The 18,387-nt window shown below is 43.4% G+C and overlaps 1 protein-coding gene across 1 annotated transcript in view; it reads left to right on the forward strand.

Moving 5' to 3' along the window:
* The window catches only part of LOC144498982 (transmembrane 7 superfamily member 3-like), a 32,269-nt gene that overhangs the window by 11,799 nt on the left and 2,083 nt on the right, over positions 1-18,387 (forward strand). The window contains exons 4-10 of the mRNA XM_078221000.1: positions 1,043-1,163; positions 2,121-2,292; positions 5,697-5,874; positions 6,686-6,778; positions 9,327-9,407; positions 12,405-12,557; positions 16,374-16,471. Coding sequence (XP_078077126.1) covers positions 1,043-1,163; positions 2,121-2,292; positions 5,697-5,874; positions 6,686-6,778; positions 9,327-9,407; positions 12,405-12,557; positions 16,374-16,471 — 896 coding nt within the window. The remainder of the gene's footprint in view (positions 1-1,042; positions 1,164-2,120; positions 2,293-5,696; positions 5,875-6,685; positions 6,779-9,326; positions 9,408-12,404; positions 12,558-16,373; positions 16,472-18,387) is intronic.

Here is an 18,387-nt window from a genome sequence, read left to right on the forward strand (position 1 = left end):
CAGCATGGAAACAGGCCCTTCAGAGCAACTCATACATGCCGCCCAGTTTTTACCACTAAGCTAGTCCCAATTGCCCACATTTGGCCCATATCCCTCCATATCCATCTTACCCATGTAACTATCTAAATGCTTTTCAAAAGACAAAATTGTACCCGCCTCTTGTTCCAGACACTCGCCACCCTCTGAGTGAAAAAATGCTCCTCTGGACCTTTGTATCTCTCCCCTCTCACCTTAAACCTATGCCCTCTAGTTTTAGACTCCCCTACCTTTGGGAAAAGATGTTGACTCTCTCCCTCATCTATACCCCTTATCTATTCCCTATATTAGGATGTTTTGCTACATTTAAGGTGCAGTTATAAATATAAACTTTTTTTGTCTTGCACATACTGTAATATAAGTTACTCACATTGTAACTTCAAATGGAAATGCTTGGAAGCTGATGCACTGTACAGTGAGATAAAATAGGCCTTTGGTTTACTTGTAAACTTGTTGTTCTTTGTGAGCAAAACATGATTTGGGCGACATGGTGGCACAGTGGTTAGCACTGCTGCCTCACAGCGCCAGCGACCCGGGTTCCATTCCGGTCTCGGGTGACTCTGTGTGGAGTTTGCACGTTCTCCCCGTGTCTGTGTGGGTTTCCACCAGTTTCCTCCCACACTCCAAAGATGTGCGGGTTAGGTGGATTAGCCATGCCCCTTAGTGTCAGGGGGATTAGCAGGGTCAATACGTAGGATTATAGGGATAGGGCCTGGGTGGGATTGTTGTTGGTGCAGGCTCGATGGGTTGAATGGCCGCCTTCTGCAGTGTGAAGATTCTATGACTTGTGCAATTCAACTTTGAAATATCATAAACAGCTCGTTATGCACCCTTGTCTGAAGCCATTGGAAAACAAATTTGGGTGGGGTGTATAATGAGTGTTAACAATGGCTGTTTTGCACCACGCCACAGCTGAATTTCATATCCAGTGTTGGGATTATAATTTACAAATATTCTATTTGTAGGATAATAGTGCTGATTTATCATTTTTCCCCCCCTCTGTCAGATCCTGTACCTGGTGCCTGCAACACAGAGTTTGCCCTAGAAAATGACGCAAACCTGCACTTGACGTACAATAAATATGAAACTGCTATTATGTTTGCACCAGCAAACTTGGGCTCAGTGAGGTAAGTCAGCAAGTAGGATAGATATGGATTTGTGTCTACTGAAAATGACCATTTGCTGATTATCGGTCAGTGTAGTTTTTTGCAGTACCCTTTTTCCTTTTAATGTGACTGAATTATCTTTTTGGTTTTACCAATGGGAGTGAGAAAATATTGTTGCGTTCCCTGTTAGCTACAGACTTGAGCAGTTGTGTTATGCTTCACAACTGCGTAAACGTGTTTATTCTAACCGACCTTTTCACTTGTGTAATTTTAAACTATTCTGATTATTTGGAAAGAGGTTTTGTCACATTATGTGGACTTTCTGGATTCTTCATTAGTAGATTTTAACCAAAAAAATGATTGTTCAGATATGGTTATCGCTGCCGGCCAGCTTTACTGTCCGTTCCTCATTGACTGTCTTCTCCGGACTCTGAGTTCGAATTAGTCACCTCACGGAATAAGGACTAGGAAAAGCCAGGGTGGATATCTAGAGGGGAAATCATGTTTAACTAACTTGCTGGAGTTTTTTTGAGGAGGTAACGAAGGGTTGATGAGGGGAATGGAGTTGATGTGTTGCGCATGGACTTTCAGAAGACATTCAGTACAGTGCCACACCACAGACGAGAGAACTTATAGCTCTTGGAATAAAAGGGAGAGTAGCAACATGGACATAAAATTGGCTGAATAATTGGAAGCTGTTAAGTGAAAATGTACCCTCACTAATCTAAACCAATTTGCAGTAACACTTTTTAACTTGGACGTGTTACACGCTGAGATAAACAAGGGGGAGAAGAGTCAGGTGAAGGTCCAACACAACGTTATTGAAGGCGTTATCAAAGGAAAAACAATATTCAATCTCTTTACAACACACTGCCACTCTTCCAACTTCTCTATATCTTCTTGAAGTTCTGCAATCTCCTCTTCTTTGAAGCATGTAGTAACTTGCTGTTCATATCTATTTTTACTTGCATCTGATAGGCAATTACCACCGCCTGCTTGTGATGTTAGGACAGACGTTCACACCAGATGGAGACTGACCTATGATATTTACCAGTATTTTCTACCTGAGAATGACCTCACCATGGAAAGTCTATCAAAAGGAATGAATAAAATGTCATCTGTACAAGAAATAGAAAGGAATGGAATAAAGGTAATTTAAATATAATTAACATAGGATGAAATAAACCTCAGCTTTGCAACTTCTGACTTGGCCGAAAACCACAAGTGACATGGAAGATAATTGTCACTTTTGAGCTCGATTTATCCAAAGTTATGTTTCCTTTAAAAAAATTTTTACTATCAAGACTTTAACTGGTCGCTTACACACCATCCTGTTTGTGGAACCTTGCTATGTGCAAATTAACTGTCATGTTTGCAGACAAAGATGTGCAGATTAGGTGGATTGGCCATGCTAAATTGCCCTCTAGTGTCAGGGGGACTAGCTAGGGTAAATGCATGGGGTTATGGGGATAGGGCCTGGGTGGGATTGTGGTTGGTGCAGACTCGATGGGCTGAATGGCCTCCTTCTGCACTGTAGGATTCTATGAAAATAAGTGAAAGCATTTCAAAAAGTAAATATTTATATGAAAAGTACTTGGGAGCATTCTGAGGATATGCACGGTGCTATATGAATTCAAGTCCCGAGGGGACACAAGTTAAAAGTGAGCGGTGGGAGGTTTAGGGGAGATGTGAGGAAAAACATTTTTACTCAAAGGGCGGTGACGGTCTGGAATTCACTGCCTGGGAGGGCGGTGGAGGCGAGATGCCTCACATCCTTTAAAAAGTACCTGGATGAGTACTTGGCACGCCATAACATTCAAGACTATGGGCTAAGTGCTGGCAAGTGGGATGAGGTGGGCAGGTCTGGGTCTTTCGTGCATTGGTACAGACTCAATGGGCCGAAGGACCTCTTCTGCATTGTAATATTCTGTGAAGGTATTTGCTGGTGGCAAGGGCGGACAAATGGAACACCGAGAAGTGTGCAGTGATTGATTTTGACAAGGAGAGGCAGCATGAGAGTACAATTCTAAAACGTGGTGCAGGAGTAGAGCCACAATGTATTGAAGGGATCACAGCAGGTTGAGAAAGTGGTTAATAAAACATGAGGGATCCTGTGCATAGCTAGTAGGGGCATACAGTACAAAAGCAAGGAATTTATGATGGGGGAAGCAATGGCCTTATGGTATTATCTCCAGACTATGAACCCAGAAACTCAGCTAATGTTATGGGGCCTCGGGTTCAAATCCCGCCATGGCAGATGGTGGAATTTGAATTCAATTTAAAACTGGAATTCAGAATCTGCTGATGACCATGAATCCATTGTCGATTGTTGGAAAAACCCATCTAGTTCACTAATGTCCTTTAGGGAAGGAAATCTGCTGTCCTTACCTGGTCTGGCCTATATTTGACTTCAGAGCCACAGCATTGTGGTTGACTCTCAACTGCCCTCTGAACTAGGGCAACTAGGGATGGGCAATAAATGCTGATCCCATGTCCCATGAATGATTTTTTTTTTAAAAAAACCTGTAGTAAGCACTGACCTGGGGCCTTAGTTGGAGTATTGCGTCCAGTTCTGGACACTGCACTTCAGGGTGGTGCTGAAAGAATTTGAGAGAAATTGCAGTAATTATTTATAAGAACAGTTCAAGGAATAAGGAGCTTTTTTTAACATTCATTCAAGAGATGAGGAGTTCACTGGCTAGGCCAGCATTTATTGCCCATCCCTAGTTGCCTTTGAGAAGGTGTTTGTGAGCTGCCACCTTGAATCACTGTAATCTATGTGGTGTAAGTACAACCACAGTGCTGTTAAGGAGGGAGTTCCAAGATTTTGACCCAGCAACATTGAAGGAATGGTGATATATTCCCAAATCGGGATGGTAGGTGGATTGGAGGGGAACTTCCAGGAGGTGATGTTCTCAATATCTGCTGCCCTTGTCCTTCTAGATAGTAGTGGTCATGGCTTTGGAAGATGCTGTCTCAGGAGTTCCAACAGTGAATCTTGTAGATGGTACACGTGGCTGCTACTGTGCATCAGTGTACAGTGCATCAGTGGTGGAGGGAGTAAATGTTTTGGATAAGATGCCAATCAAGCAGGCTGTTTTTTCTTGAATGGTGTTGAGCTTCTTTGGTGTTGTTGGAGCTGCAGTCATCCAGCAAGTGGCGAATACGCCATCACACTCCTGACTTGTGCCCTGTAGGTTGTGGACAGACCTTGGGCAGTCAGGAGGTAAGTTTTTTACCATAGGATTGCAGCCTTTGACCTGCGCTTGTATCCACAGTATTTATATGGTTAGTCCAATTCAGTTTCTGATCAGTGGCAACTTCCAGGATGTGGATAGAGGGGGCATTCAACAATGGTAATGCCATTGAATGTCAAGGGGTGCTGATTAGATTCTCTCTAATTGGAAATGGTCATTGCTGGGCACTTGTGTGATGTGAATGTGACTTGCCACTTAGCCCGAGCCTGGATATTGTCCAGGTCTTGCTGCGTTTGGGCATGGGCTGCTTCAGTATCTGAGGAGTTGTGAATGGTACAGTCACCCGCAAACATCCCCAGTTCTGATCTTGTGAAAGGAAGGTCGCATGTTAAGCAGCTTGAGATGGCAAATTTCTTTCCCTAAGAGATATGAGTGAACCAGATGAGTTTTTATGACAATCGATAATGGCTTCATGGGCATCAATGGACTTTTAATTCAAGATTTCTTTCTCTTGAATTCAAATTCCACCATCTGGCATGGTGGAATTCTAACCTGGGTCAGCAGAGCGTTACCCTGGATCCCTGGGTTGCTAATCCAATGATAAGATCATTGTCCCATTGCCTCCCCTGAGTTATGTAGAATATTTGAAGGAATTGGGACTCATCTTCTTGCAGATGAGAAGGTTAAGAGGAGATTTGATCGGGGTTTTCAAAATCACGAGGGGACTGGGTAGGGTAGAAAGAGAGAAATTGTTCCTATTAGTGGGAGGATTCGGAGCCAAACGGCTCAAATTTAAAGTAATTAGTAAAAGAAGCATAACGACATCAGAAAAAAAACAACCTTTTCACACAGCAAGTCATTGTGGTCTAGTGCACACTGTCTGAAAGTGTGGTGGAGATGGGTTCAACTGAGGCCTTCCAAAGAGAATTGGATAATTATCTGGAGAGCGTTTGCATGGGTAAAAGATGGGGGGAGAAGGATGGTTCTGGGACTAGATGAGAATCCTTTTTGTTTCTCTTGATAGACAAGAAGTGAAGTTTTAATGAGCAAGCAATGTGATTGAAAATGAATAGTAAAATTGTCTGCAGGTTTATTTACCCTAAACAGATCTATTGCCTACTATTCAGCATTTACATTGCAGACTGAGGCAACCTTACTGTCAAATGCAGTCCAACACCAACTTGGGGTGCTTCTTCTTAGACTTGGCACTAACCGCAGTTGGCACTGAACCCCATCCTGAACACAGTTTGAAAACAGAACTAACACCTATTTTCGAGGCAAGATAAGAAAACGTCTCTTGTATATTTATTTATTGGTATACTTGTAGACTTTAATGTACTTGCTCTTACCGCAACAGATCACCACAATAAATTCGTTCCGGCAGACAATAATCTATGGAAACTCATATATCGGCACTGGTGTGATATACAATGTTATTGTCAGGGATCCTCATTGGAAAACCTCGGCGTCTTATGTTCCTGTATCCACATATGCCTGCAGTTTGTCTTCTGAAGGAAACCTGTGTAAGAATTCAGGTAAGGGAAATACATAGTTTCAAACATAACTTTGTGCAGATAATTATTTTATCAAAAATAGTTTATGAATTGTGTAAGAATGACAAATTAAAAGGTGAATTGGTGGGAGGAGTTTGAAAGGGTAGATGGCTGGGCACGGGCCGTCTGCTCGGCTGCCCGGGTCTGGGCACGGGCCGTCTGCTCGGCTGCCCGGGTCTGGGCACGGGCCGTCTGCTCGGCTGCCCGGGTCTGGGCACGGGTCGTCTGCTCGCCTGGCCGGACAGGGGATGGGTTGTCTGTTTTGACCAGGGAATTAATCAGGATGTGGATGTTGCATGTTTCTGAGGCTGATTTCATGACCTATCCTTCGCTGTATCAAAATCCCTTGCAATAATTATACATCACCTTGTTCAGAAAGCTAATATTCTATCTGAAGTAACCTTTTATAACCTCTTTTCCCCCTTCTCACCCACTGAAGTGGCAATTTGACATCCTGGCCAATACAGCCAGTAGCAAATAGATGCTTCCATTTAACAAATTATATTTTATAACATTCCTCTCAGAATGAAAACATTTTAGTCATTCCTCACTCTTTTCATTCTGAGAGGAAAGTTATAAAATATAACTTGTTAATGGAAGAGTCTATTTGCTACTGGCTGTATTGGCCAGGATGTCAAATTGCCACTTCAGTGGTGAAGCACATCTTCTGGTATTAATTTTATTTTTCATTTGATGTTTCATGCTGATGTTAAACAGCATTATTGAAAATCTTTGACTAATTGTGGAATAACAGATTCAATCTAAAATGCATGATTATTTTTCTGTTTTACAGATAGAAATTTCATCTACATCCAGGTTTTGTGCACAGTATTAGGAGTGTATGGCTTAACTCTTTGCTTGATTGGTCACAGGATTTTCGAAGCAGGTAAAATGTTGAATAATATCTTAAAATATTCCTTCCGGCCAAATGTCATTTTTTATTTGTGTGAATTGAAGATCTTTTGCCTCCTTCCTCGAAGGGCAGCACAGTGACTAACACTGCTGCTTCACAGCTCCAAGGACCCAGGTTCAATTCTGGTCTTGGGTGACTGTGCGTGGAAATCATCATAGAAATCATAGAAACCCTACAGTACAGAAAGAGGCCATTCGGCCCATCGAGTCTGCACCGACCACAATCCCACCCAGGCCCTACCCCCATATCCCTACATATTTACCCACTAATCCCTCCAACCTATGCATCTCAGGACACTAAGGGGCAATTTTTAGCATGGCCAATCAACCTAACCCGCACATCTTTGGACTGTGGGAGGAAACCGGAGCACCCGGAGGAAACCCACGCAGACACGAGGAGAATGTGCAAACTCCACACAGACAGTGACCCAAGCCAGGAATCGAACCCAGGTCCCTGAAGCTGTAAAGCAGCAGTGCTAACCACTGTGCTACTGTGCCGCCCCGAGTTTGTATGTGGAGTTTATATGTTCTCCCCATGTCCGTGTTGGTTTCCTGCGGGTGCTCTGGTTTCCTCCCGCAGTCAAAAGATGTGCAGGTGAAGTGAATTGGCCATGCTAAATTGCCCCATGGTGTCCCAAGGTGTGTAGGTGCGATGGGCTAACCTTGGTAAATGTGTGGGGTGGTGGGGAGAGGGCCTGGGTAAGTTACTCTGTCAGCAAGTCAGTGCAATCTGCACTGTAAGGATTCTATGAAACCTATTCCTTCCTCATGATTTAAAAATCCTGTAGATTTTAAACAGTGGATTTAGTTTCAGGAAGTGTTTCCCTTGAGTTTTAAGTATAAAAGAGGATACTTGATATTCTCTGAGCAAGAAGTCTCTTGTGTGCTTGTTCACTCGCTTGCACTCCCACTCCCCCTATTGCCCAAAGGGCTAAGAGAGGTCTCTATGGTCCTGATTTTACCATTGCCCGTTTCTGGCGCGCATACGTGGTAAAGTCAGACGTGAGGCCATTAATGCGATCCGTGCCCATGCAGATGCCCACTTTACCAAGGCCTGAAAATGGCCGCAATCCGATTCGCACCCAAAACGGGCCTCTGCATGCATTTAAACTGAATTAATGGGCTGCCCGCCCAACTTTACCAGCATTTCCCCCTTTACCATCACGTTCGCGCATCCAGATTTGGCACGAAACAGACCTGGTCGGCAAAGGTCTGTTTCGGGTGCTCCAGCTTCTGAAGAGATAAGTTCAGAGCTTCCAACGGCTCTGTGACTCAGATAGGTGGTGGAGGACGGGGGGGGCAGGTCCGATCATTCTCTGGTGAGGGGGGGGTGGTGGGAGAAGAGAGACCCAATCATTTTCTGGTGGTGGGGGGTGGAGGAGGACGCGGGTCAGATGTATCTCTGGGGGTGGGGGAATGAGACCAGATTGTTGTCTGGTGGTGGGTGGGGGGGGTTGGATGGCGGTGAGGAGGGAGGCCCAATCATTCTCTGGTGGCCCGGGGGTGGGGGGGGAGGTGGAGACACACACACCGCTGCCACTCTGCGGACGATCGGTGGGGGCGAAGCGGGGGCAGAGGGTTGCGATCGGTCTGGGTAGCGGGGGAGGTGGGTGGATAAGGGGGACAGTTACGTTGTGGGGGTGGGGCAATGTCTGTGAGGGCCATCACTCCCGCTTTTTGCTCCAGGGCCGCTTTATCTGTGTTTTGTGGCGCAGGAGCGATGTGACAGGGGCATTTTTTCAAACTTTTTCTCTCACTGCGGATGAGCAGTTCAGAGCTCCGACCATTTCGGGCGAGATAAGCCCCACCCACAGCATGATTCAGACCCACGATTTTTTTTCAGGCTAAGTGCGTATGGGGGCGTCTGGGAGCAGATCTCCAAGTCCGATCTGAACTGCGCCCAATTCGTCACTTAGAATGAAAATGGTAAAATCGGGCTCTACATGTATCCTACTTATTGAGTTGAGTTGAGATTTTAAAGCTGCATTCATTAAGATTCAAGAATAATAGAAAAATGTTGGAATTACAAATAATCCACTAGCCTTTAAAAGGATAGAAAAATAAATGCTTTTTGTTGTACACTTGAAATCCTCCATGCAAAGCGCCTGCTGACATGATGATAAAGTTACTGTTTATTTCTAGCATTTTTTCTGTATTGTTTCTGCTGCGCTTGCTATTGGGTAAATGTTTAGGCCCCACATAAGCTGGTTTTGATGGTATTGCAGACTGGGTTTAGCACTGTGCGCTCTGCACCAGCTCACATTACCGTTCCTGTGATATCGTCAGTGGGTGAAATTTCCTCCACTGGATTGGATTTGTAATCATGATGTGGAGATGCCGGCGTTGGACTGGGGTAAGCACAGTAAGAAGTCTCACAACACCAGGTTAAAGTCCAACAGGTTTATTCGGTAGCAAAGGTATTTGCTACCAAATAAACCAGTTGGACTTTAACCTGGTGTTGTGAGACTTCTTATTGGATTTGTAAACCAGACTAACTTGTTTTTTTTTCAACTCTTTTGTAGAGTTTCTCTTCTTTGGATTCTTGATCTTTGGATTCATAAGCTTTGTGTTGGCAACACGGTTCTCTGCACTCAACTTTGTCCGTAAGTGTGGATTAGGAAATTTGACGTTCAGAATATTCTTTAGTTTCCAGTTTGTTCAACTAAATCCTTGATAGTACTTCTGCCTTTTTCTTCTTTGCCATATGAACTTATTGGCTAACTAATAGTAGGGAGGCTTGGGATAAGAACCTATGTTGTTGGGGGTTGTATGTTAGCATAGATAAAGGATTGGTGAGTTGGGATAAGAGGGACATTTTCAAGACGGCAACCTGTAAGTAGCGGAGTGCCACAGGGATCATAAAACATAGGAGCAGAATTAGGCCACTCGGCCCATCGAGTCTGCTCTGCCATTCAATGATGGCTGATATTTTTCTCCTCGCCGTTCTCCTGCCTTTTCCCCATAACCCCTGATCCCCTTATTAATCAAGAACCTATCTATCTCTGTCTTAAAGACACTCAATGACCTGGCCTCCACAGGCTTCTGCAGCAAAGAGTTCCACAGATTCACCACTCTCTGGCTGAAGAAATTCCTCCTCATCTCTGTTTTAAAAGATCGTCCCCTTAGCCTGAGGTTGTGCCCTCTGGTTCTAGTTTTTCCTACTAGTGGAAACATCCCCTCCATGTCCACTCTATCCAGGCCCTGCAGTATCCTGTAAGTTTCAATAAGATCCCCCCCCTCCTCCTAAACTCCAACAAGTGCAGACCCAGAGTCCTCAGCCGTTCCTCATACGACAAGCTCTTTCCAGGGATCATTCTTGTGAACCTCCTCTGGACCTTTTCTGAGGCCAGCACATCCTTCCTTAGATATGGGGCCCAAAACTGCTCACAATACTCCAAATGGGGTCTGACCAGAGCCTTATACAGCCTCAGGAGTACATCCATGCTCTTGTATTCTCGCCCTCTCGACATGAATGCTAACATTGCATTAGCGCTGGAGTCACAATTGTTTCTAAAGACTTTAATGACTTGGATGAAAGAAGTGAATGTACTGTGCCAAGTTTTTGCTGACACAAAAATAGATGGAAAGCCAAGTGGTAAGAATGACAGTATATAGAGAAGGATAGACAGGTTAAGTGAGTGGGCAAAAGTTAACAGATGGAATATAATGTAGGAAAATGTGAAGTTATGAACTTGGTAGTAAGTATAAAGGAGCTAAATATTATTTCAATGGAGAAAGGCTGCAGAAAACTGCAGAAGGATTTGGGGATCCTTGTGCATGAATCGCAAAAGGGCTAGCATGCAAATTCAGTAGGTAATAGCGAAGCTAAATGGAATGTTGTCCTTTAGTTCAAAAGAAATGGAGTATAAAAATAAGAAAATCTTGCTGAAACTTCACAAAGTACTAGTTAGACCACCCGGGTACACTGAACAGATTTGGTCCATTTATCTAAGGAAGGATATACTGGCATTGGAGTCAGCCTGGAGAAGGTTCACTAGGTTAATCCTGGGTATGGAGGGATTTCTTTTTGAGCAGAGGTTGAGTAGGTTGGGCCCGTACTCATTGGAGTTGAAAAGAATGGGAGGCGAATTTGTTGAGACATTTAGGATTCTCAAATTGCTTGACAGTGTAGTCACTGAGAGGCTTAGGTAAGGGGTCACCCAATTAAGACAGAGATGAAGAGGAATTTCTTCTGAGGGTAGTAAATCTGTGGAATTCTTTAGTGCAGTGGGCTTTAGATGTGGGTCATTAAGTATGTTCAAGGCTGAGATAGACAGATTTTTAATCAGTAAGGAAATCAAGGGTTATGGAGATAAGGTGAGAAAGTGGAGTTGGTGATATCAGATCAATTATGATATTGAATGGCTCGATGGGCTGAATGGCCTCCTGCTCCTACGTCGTGTGGCATTGCAGCAAATTTTACCTGATCGGAGAAGGGAATGCTGCATTTGCTTAAATGAACTGAAGCTGATGATGGGAAAGATGATATGTCAAATGCATGTTTTACCCTGTGAATGGATTTTTTTTGCTGCTTTCAGTGATACAACTTTGTGCCACCCCTTGATTTATCAGGCTGTTAGCAGGGGCATCTTTACATAATACCACTAACGGGTGAATGGCCAACCCCATTCTGCAAACAAATATTCATACTGTTACAACTATCTTACAGAATGTACATATTCATCAGATTTTCATTGTATGAGCAACTCTGACTTTGAAACTTACACACCAGAGACTACTGATAACATTTTTTTCCGATTTTAAATAAGGCATATATTTCAGTCATTCCCATGTGTTGTCATTTGGAATAGCAGCCTGTTAACCTTGCACTTGCTGAGGACACCACAGTCCTGTGTTTGCTATGTCTATCTACTGAAGTAGTCTCACAACAAGCAAGCTAAAAAAATATCTCATGACTAACTCGGACCAACATGGTTGAAGCATAGCCAGCTGTGACCTTTTATTTACCAACTTAATTTGAGTTGGTTTCCTTTTTATTGTCATGGGATGCAAGTGTGTCCGTGGCAAGGCCAGCATTTGTTGTCCATCCTTAGTTAATGTTAAAGATGTGGTGAGTGTCTTCCTGAAATTCTAACGGTTCACCTGGTGTGCATACGCGCGCACACACACAAACACACATGCTGTTATGGAGGGAGATCTAGGATTCTGACATGTCAAAACGTGAAGGGGCATCAATCATAAAAACCCTTCGGTGTAGAAGGTGGCCATTCGGCCCATCGAGCTTGCACTTTCAACAATCCCACCTGGGCCCTATCCCCTTAATGCCACATTTACTCTGCTAGTACCCACCATCACTAAGGGGAAATTTAGCTTGGCCAATCAACCCAACCCGCACATCTCTGGAGTGTGGGAGAAAAACCGGATCACCCGGAGGAAACCCAGAGTGACAAGTTCAATTTAATAACACACTTAAAATGAGAAGCTTGCAGAAAGCAAGTACAAGTTTAAATATCTGTTGATGTACCAAATTTAAAATGTTGTCCTAACGACTAATTTTGCACCTCATTAAACGTATTCCTATTATGACAGTTTTATGAAATAATTTGATCTGTTCCATGTTTGCTATTTTCCCCCCACAGATCGGTTAACTATTACAGTAATAGCAGGACTGCTAGGTGGTGTGGTGGTGACACTGATTAGGTGCATCTTTGGTATTCCTGTACCCTGTGTAGCATTTGTGGCAATAGTGCTGGGGTTTTTGGTGGCAGCGATCGTCTTCTTCACTCCTCTTGGTAAGTCAAAGGAGAAAATCAATAAACCTAAAAGCAAAACACTGCAGTTGCTGGAATCTGAAACAAAAATAGAAAATGCTGGAAAATCTCAGCAGGTCTGACAGCATCTGAGGAGAGAGAATAGAGCCAATGTTTCAAGTCAGGATGAGCTGATGAAGAGTCACTCTGACTCAAAACATTGACTCTCTTCTCAGAAAAAGGGCCATCCTGACTCAATGTTGGCTCTGTTCTCTCTCCACAGATGCTGTCAGACCTGCTGAGATTCTTTAGCATTTTCTGAAATCAATAAACCTGTTGGTTTTGTAGGAATAATTGTAAGCATTCTCATTTATTTGTTGACAACAGAACTGATATTCAAGACTTTTTGACGTTTTGGAAGGACGGACAAGGAAGGGAAAGGAGGTGGAGTTGTGTTAAGGGATGGGATCAGTGCAGTAGTAATGGAGGATCTTGCGTGTGAAATCTGATTGGACTTACCAAGAGGAGCCAAGGAACAGCAAGGGCCACAGACATTGGTTGAAGTTGTTTATAGGCCACCAAATAGTAATAGCAATGTAGACCATAGTATTATTCAGGAGATGAGAGAAGCTTGTAGGGGCATGGGCAATACTGTGATCATGGGTGACTTCAATTTGCACACAAACTGATTAAACCTGGTGAGCACCAACACTGAGGAAGAGAGGAGTTGCTGGAGTGTTAGGGATGGGTTTCTAGAGCAGTATTTTGAGGAGTCAACTGGATGACGGGCAGTTCTAGATCTAGTATTCAGTAATGAAAAAAGGCTAATTAATATTTCTAGTTGTAGGGATAAGTGAACACAATATGATAGAATTTTACATTACGATTAAAAGTGTGCAAGTTCAATCTGAAGCCAAGGTGTTAAAGTTGAATAAAGGGAATGATGAAGGCATTCGGGACAAATTGGCTGAGTGGATTGAGAAAATACATTAAAAGGTATGACTATGAATAGGCAATGGAAAGCCTTCAAAGAACCATTACATAGCTCACAGCACCTATACATTCCTTCAAGGTGCAAAAAGCCAGTCAACTGTGGGTGACAAAAGAAATGAAGGATTGTCTAAGATTAAAAGAAAAGGTTTATAAAGTGATCAGAAATAGTAGTAAACCTGAGGATAGGGAGGTTTTTAAGAATACAGCAAAGGAAGCCAATAAACTGATAAAGAAAGGGAGAACAGAATATGAACGTAATCGAGCAAAAAACATAAAAGACTGTAAAGCTTCTACGGGTATGTAAACAGGAAGCGTTTGCCTGAGACAAATCTGGGTCCATTACAGGCAGTGTCAGGAGAATTCTGAGAAATGGCAGAAAAGCAAAATGATTACTTTGTCTCTGTTTTCACGAAGGAAGACGTGGTTGATTCTCAACTGCCCTCCAAGGGCAACTGGGAATGGACAATAAATGTTGGCCAACCAGCGATGCCCATGTCCCACGAATGAATAAGAAAACGATGCAGGGAATCTCCCAGATGTAGAGATCCAAGGGGCTAAGAAGGTTATTACTTGCCTTTTTGAATAGCGGACTTGCATTAAGTTGTGAATCTTTGGGATTCTCTACCCCAGAGGGCAGTGGGAGCTCAGTCATTTAATGTGTTTAAAGCAGAGATCGATAGATGATTAACTATAAGGTAAAGAGTTATGAATGGAGTGGGTGTAAAAAACATTGAAGTCTCCAATTAGCCATGATTGTATTAAATGGTAGAGAAGGATCGATGGGCTGAATGGTCTACTCCTATGTAGACGGTATGGTCTACATACTGTTCCTATGTAAATATGGAGGAACAAGTCACTTGATAGACTGGACGTGTTTCCTTTTATTATTCTACCCCTCTCACCTCCCACATCCAGTTAGCTTTGGCCTTGTTACTTGGTTATACCAACTCTTTTGATTAAAGAAACAGTTTTGGCTCAGGAGATTTAGCTGATTTTCCATGTCTTTATAGGCCAGTAGTGAGATGCTGCCATTCTGTTTCTGCCTTTCTTTTTAGTAGGAACATTATTTCTAGAATTGGTTCGATTCTCGCAAGTGCTAACAATTTATTTGCAAGTCACACCTTTCTGCATTGCGAGTACGTCACTCCAGTAGAGCAGTTACTCAGTAAATATGGATCCAGGATTAGTGGGGGAAGTGAGGAGGAGTGAGGTGGCATATGATGAGAACGATGCCAGCTGTATAAATCAAGACTGGTGCAATTAAAGGAATTCTGGTAGCTTCTCAGTATAATTTTCTGCAAATTGCCAATCTACAAAATGTTTTCACAAAGCATGTTAACTGTATAAATGTGCAAGTATTATGGTACCATTAGTTGTCTAGTTATGATGAGTGCAATGCTAATTGCAAGCTGATACACTGTTGGAACAAAGCAACTATTTTGGATTGGTCCAAATTGCCAATACCTAAAATTTTACTTAATTTTCAAGAGTTGAAATGGATAAAATGCAACAATTAATAAATTTATTTTCTAATATATTATGTTATATTCCCATAAGGTTAATGAGAAAGTGGTTGCTGTGTGTCATTAATGATGTGCATGAGAACAGAGGCTTTGTTATTTCACTGAGGTGCAGTAAATGTTTTTAAATGCAATATTTTGTCTTCTGATAGAATAAAGGTTATGCCACCAGATTGTCTGTCTGTCTGTCTGTCTGTCTGTCTGTCTGTCTGTCTGTCTGTCTGTCTGTCTGTCTGTCTGTCTGTGATGACTCTGTCTGTCTGTCTGTCTGTCTGTCTGTCTGTCTGTCTGTCTGTCTGTCGTGGATGACTCTGTCTGTCTGTCTGTCGTGGATGACTCTGTCTGTCTGTCTGTCGTGGATGACTCTGTCTGTCTGTCTGTCGTGGATGACTCTGTCTGTCTGTCTGTCGTGGATGACTCTGTCTGTCTGTCTGTCGTGGATGACTCTGTCTGTCTGTCTGTCGTGGATGACTCTGTCTGTCTGTCTGTCGTGGATGACTCTGTCTGTCTGTCTGTCGTGGATGACTCTGTCTGTCTGTCTGTCTGTCGTGGATGACTCTGTCTGTCTGTCTGTCTGTCGTGGATGACTCTGTCTGTCTGTCTGTCGTGGATGACTCTGTCTGTCTGTCTGTCGTGGATGACTCTGTCTGTCTGTCTGTCTGTCGTGGATGACTCTGTCTGTCTGTCTGTCGTGGATGACTCTGTCTGTCTGTCTGTCTGTCGTGGATGACTCTGTCTGTCTGTCTGTCTGTCGTGGATGACTCTGTCTGTCTGTCTGTCGTGGATGACTCTCTGTCTGTCTGTCTGTCGTGGATGACTCTCTGTCTGTCTGTCTGTCGTGGATGACTCTCTGTCTGTCTGTCTGGCTGCTGAGACAATTGAATGCAAAGTGCCAGTGTACGAAGCAGTGAATACTATAACTGCTGGAGACAAGAAATGAAGACAGTAAGATGACGGTCCCAGATTTTGCCGTTCATAGTGAAGGAATGGCGATGCTTGCTTTCATTGCCCTTCAGCTATCCACAGATTTTTCACGGGCTTTCGAGTGGACCTTGGAGGTTGCTGTCCCATTTAATAGCAAGTGCTCATAGCCTCACTGTTACCCCTATTGTAAGCTTTAGGCTATGATGTTTTGGATCATTGCCCTCAAACACTTTAAGAACTGTAATTTCTTGTTCTGCTGCAGGTCAGTAAGACATCAGCATTTTCGGCTTTTGACCAAAAGCCCTCTTGCTGACGAGCTTGTGTGATGAAAATGGTGTCATGTATTTACACACAAGTTTGTTCCACATTGGTGGTGGACTTGTCCCTCGGTTGGTGACGTTTTTCTATTCCTTCCAAACAGCAAATTTTGACATATTTCGCAATGATGTCAACTTCTGGATTATTTTTTCCTCTGTGATGCTGCTGGTTCCGACGGTCCTGATTCTACTTCCAAGAACAGTAAGTACCCACATTTCAAATTTTGTATTTTTGAGTACAACAGTAAATTTTCTACAGCCTTAGTGGAAAAACCCCAGGGGGGGCGTGGAGGTGGCGTGGAGTAAGCTGCATGATGATATGTTCGAAGAAAACTTCCTTTTTCCAATCTTTCCCTCGCTCATTCAAACATGGATCCATCTATAAATATTAAGCATAAAACCAGTCCCCTTTGCAGTGTACACTGCAATGCAAAAGAATATCTGAAATAAGGTAAGCATGCAGGTACAGCAGGCAGTAAAGAAGGCAAATGGCATGTTGGCCTTCATTGCGAGAGGTTTCGAGTACAGGAGCAGGGATGTGTTGTTGCAATTATACAGGGCCTTCGTGAGGCCACACCTGGAGTATTGTGTGCAGTTTTGGTCTCCTTTTCTGAGGAAGGATGTTCTTGCTCTCAAGGGAGTGCAGCGAAGGTTTACCAGCGAAGGTTTACCCAGTCCAGAACCAGGGGTCACAACCTGAGGATTTGGGGTAGACCATTTAGAACTGAGGTGAGGAGACATTTTTTCACCCAAAGAGTGGTGAGCCTGTGGAATTCATTACCACAGGAAGTAGTTGATGCCAAAACATTGAATGTATTCAAGAGGCAGCTTGATATAGCACTTGGGGCAAATGGGATCAAAGGTTATGGGGAGAAAGCAGGATTAGGCTGTTGAGTTGGACGATCAGCCATGATCGTAATGAATGGCGGAGCAGGCTCGAAGGGCCGCCTCCTACTCCTATCTTCTATGTTTCTATGAAATGTTAAAGTAAGCCCTATCTGCCTGTTTGGATATATGTACAACATTCCACAGTACTGCAAGGGCAGGGGAGTTCAGCCAGCATGTGTCCCTCAGTCAAAGGCAGATTCTGGGTCAACATTTCAGCAGGTTTAATGGCAAATTCCATTGTCGAATGTATAAATCCATTAGCAACTTGCAATGGGAGGGAGATGCCCGGTGAATTACAAGTTTTGAATGATTTGCGCCACTGTGCTCCTACCCGTGTGAAAATGGCAGCTACCCCCCCAGAGTTGCTGAAATTGCTGTCTGTGTGTTAATGTCAATTAAATTCACTGCAGAAAGTTAGGATAATTAATCACGAAAGTATATTTTGAGGAGATATATGTTCCTACAATGACATTCAATCCTTCTGCCTGAAAAGTTAACAGTTTCAACAGTGGAGCCTCATTTGTATGGATACTAAATGGTTAGAGGATTTTAAAAAATGAATATTATTTCCCAGTTCTTTCTCACTCTCTCCTTTCCCCTTTTATATCTCTTTTGGCCCTTGATTTGACTCAGATCTGTTCCTGTCACTTTCTCAATGCTTAAGCCTCCTTGGTTAAGGAAATTGCTTATGGGAATGGTGTTGGTAGTGGGTCCTGTTATTCACAGATATTCTGCATGCTCTCTTGGTATTGCCCACTTGCACTTCCAACAACTTGCAGGGCAAAAACTCAGCTGGAGACTGAGGGGAAACTGTTTCACTGTTGAGATGCCCCACTCCAGCAATTTATTATCAGGGCCCATTAACTGGTAACTTTGTCTCATTGCAATCTTCGTGACTACTGCGTGCAAATTGGCTGCTGCATCTGCCTGTAAATCCATGACTATGTTTCACCATTGCCTGCCAAGTGCCTTTGGGATATCACAGATCTTCTATAATTAAGTACTTTTACACTTTTCTCTTGCTTGTTGTTGTCGTGCAGGTACTCAGATGCTGGTTGATTTGAGTTGCAGTTTGACTAATGTGTGCGAGGTGGCACAGTGGTTAGCACTGCTGCCTCACAGCGCCAGGGACCCGGGTTCAATTCCCGGCTTGGGTCACGGTCTGTGTGGTGTTTGCACGTTCTCCCCGTGTCTGCGTGGGTTTCCTCCGGGTGCTCCGGTTTCCTCCCA

The sequence above is a fragment of the Mustelus asterias genome, chromosome 9 (assembly GCF_964213995.1).
Source record: "Mustelus asterias chromosome 9, sMusAst1.hap1.1, whole genome shotgun sequence".
Classification (NCBI taxonomy): Eukaryota; Metazoa; Chordata; class Chondrichthyes; order Carcharhiniformes; family Triakidae; genus Mustelus; species Mustelus asterias.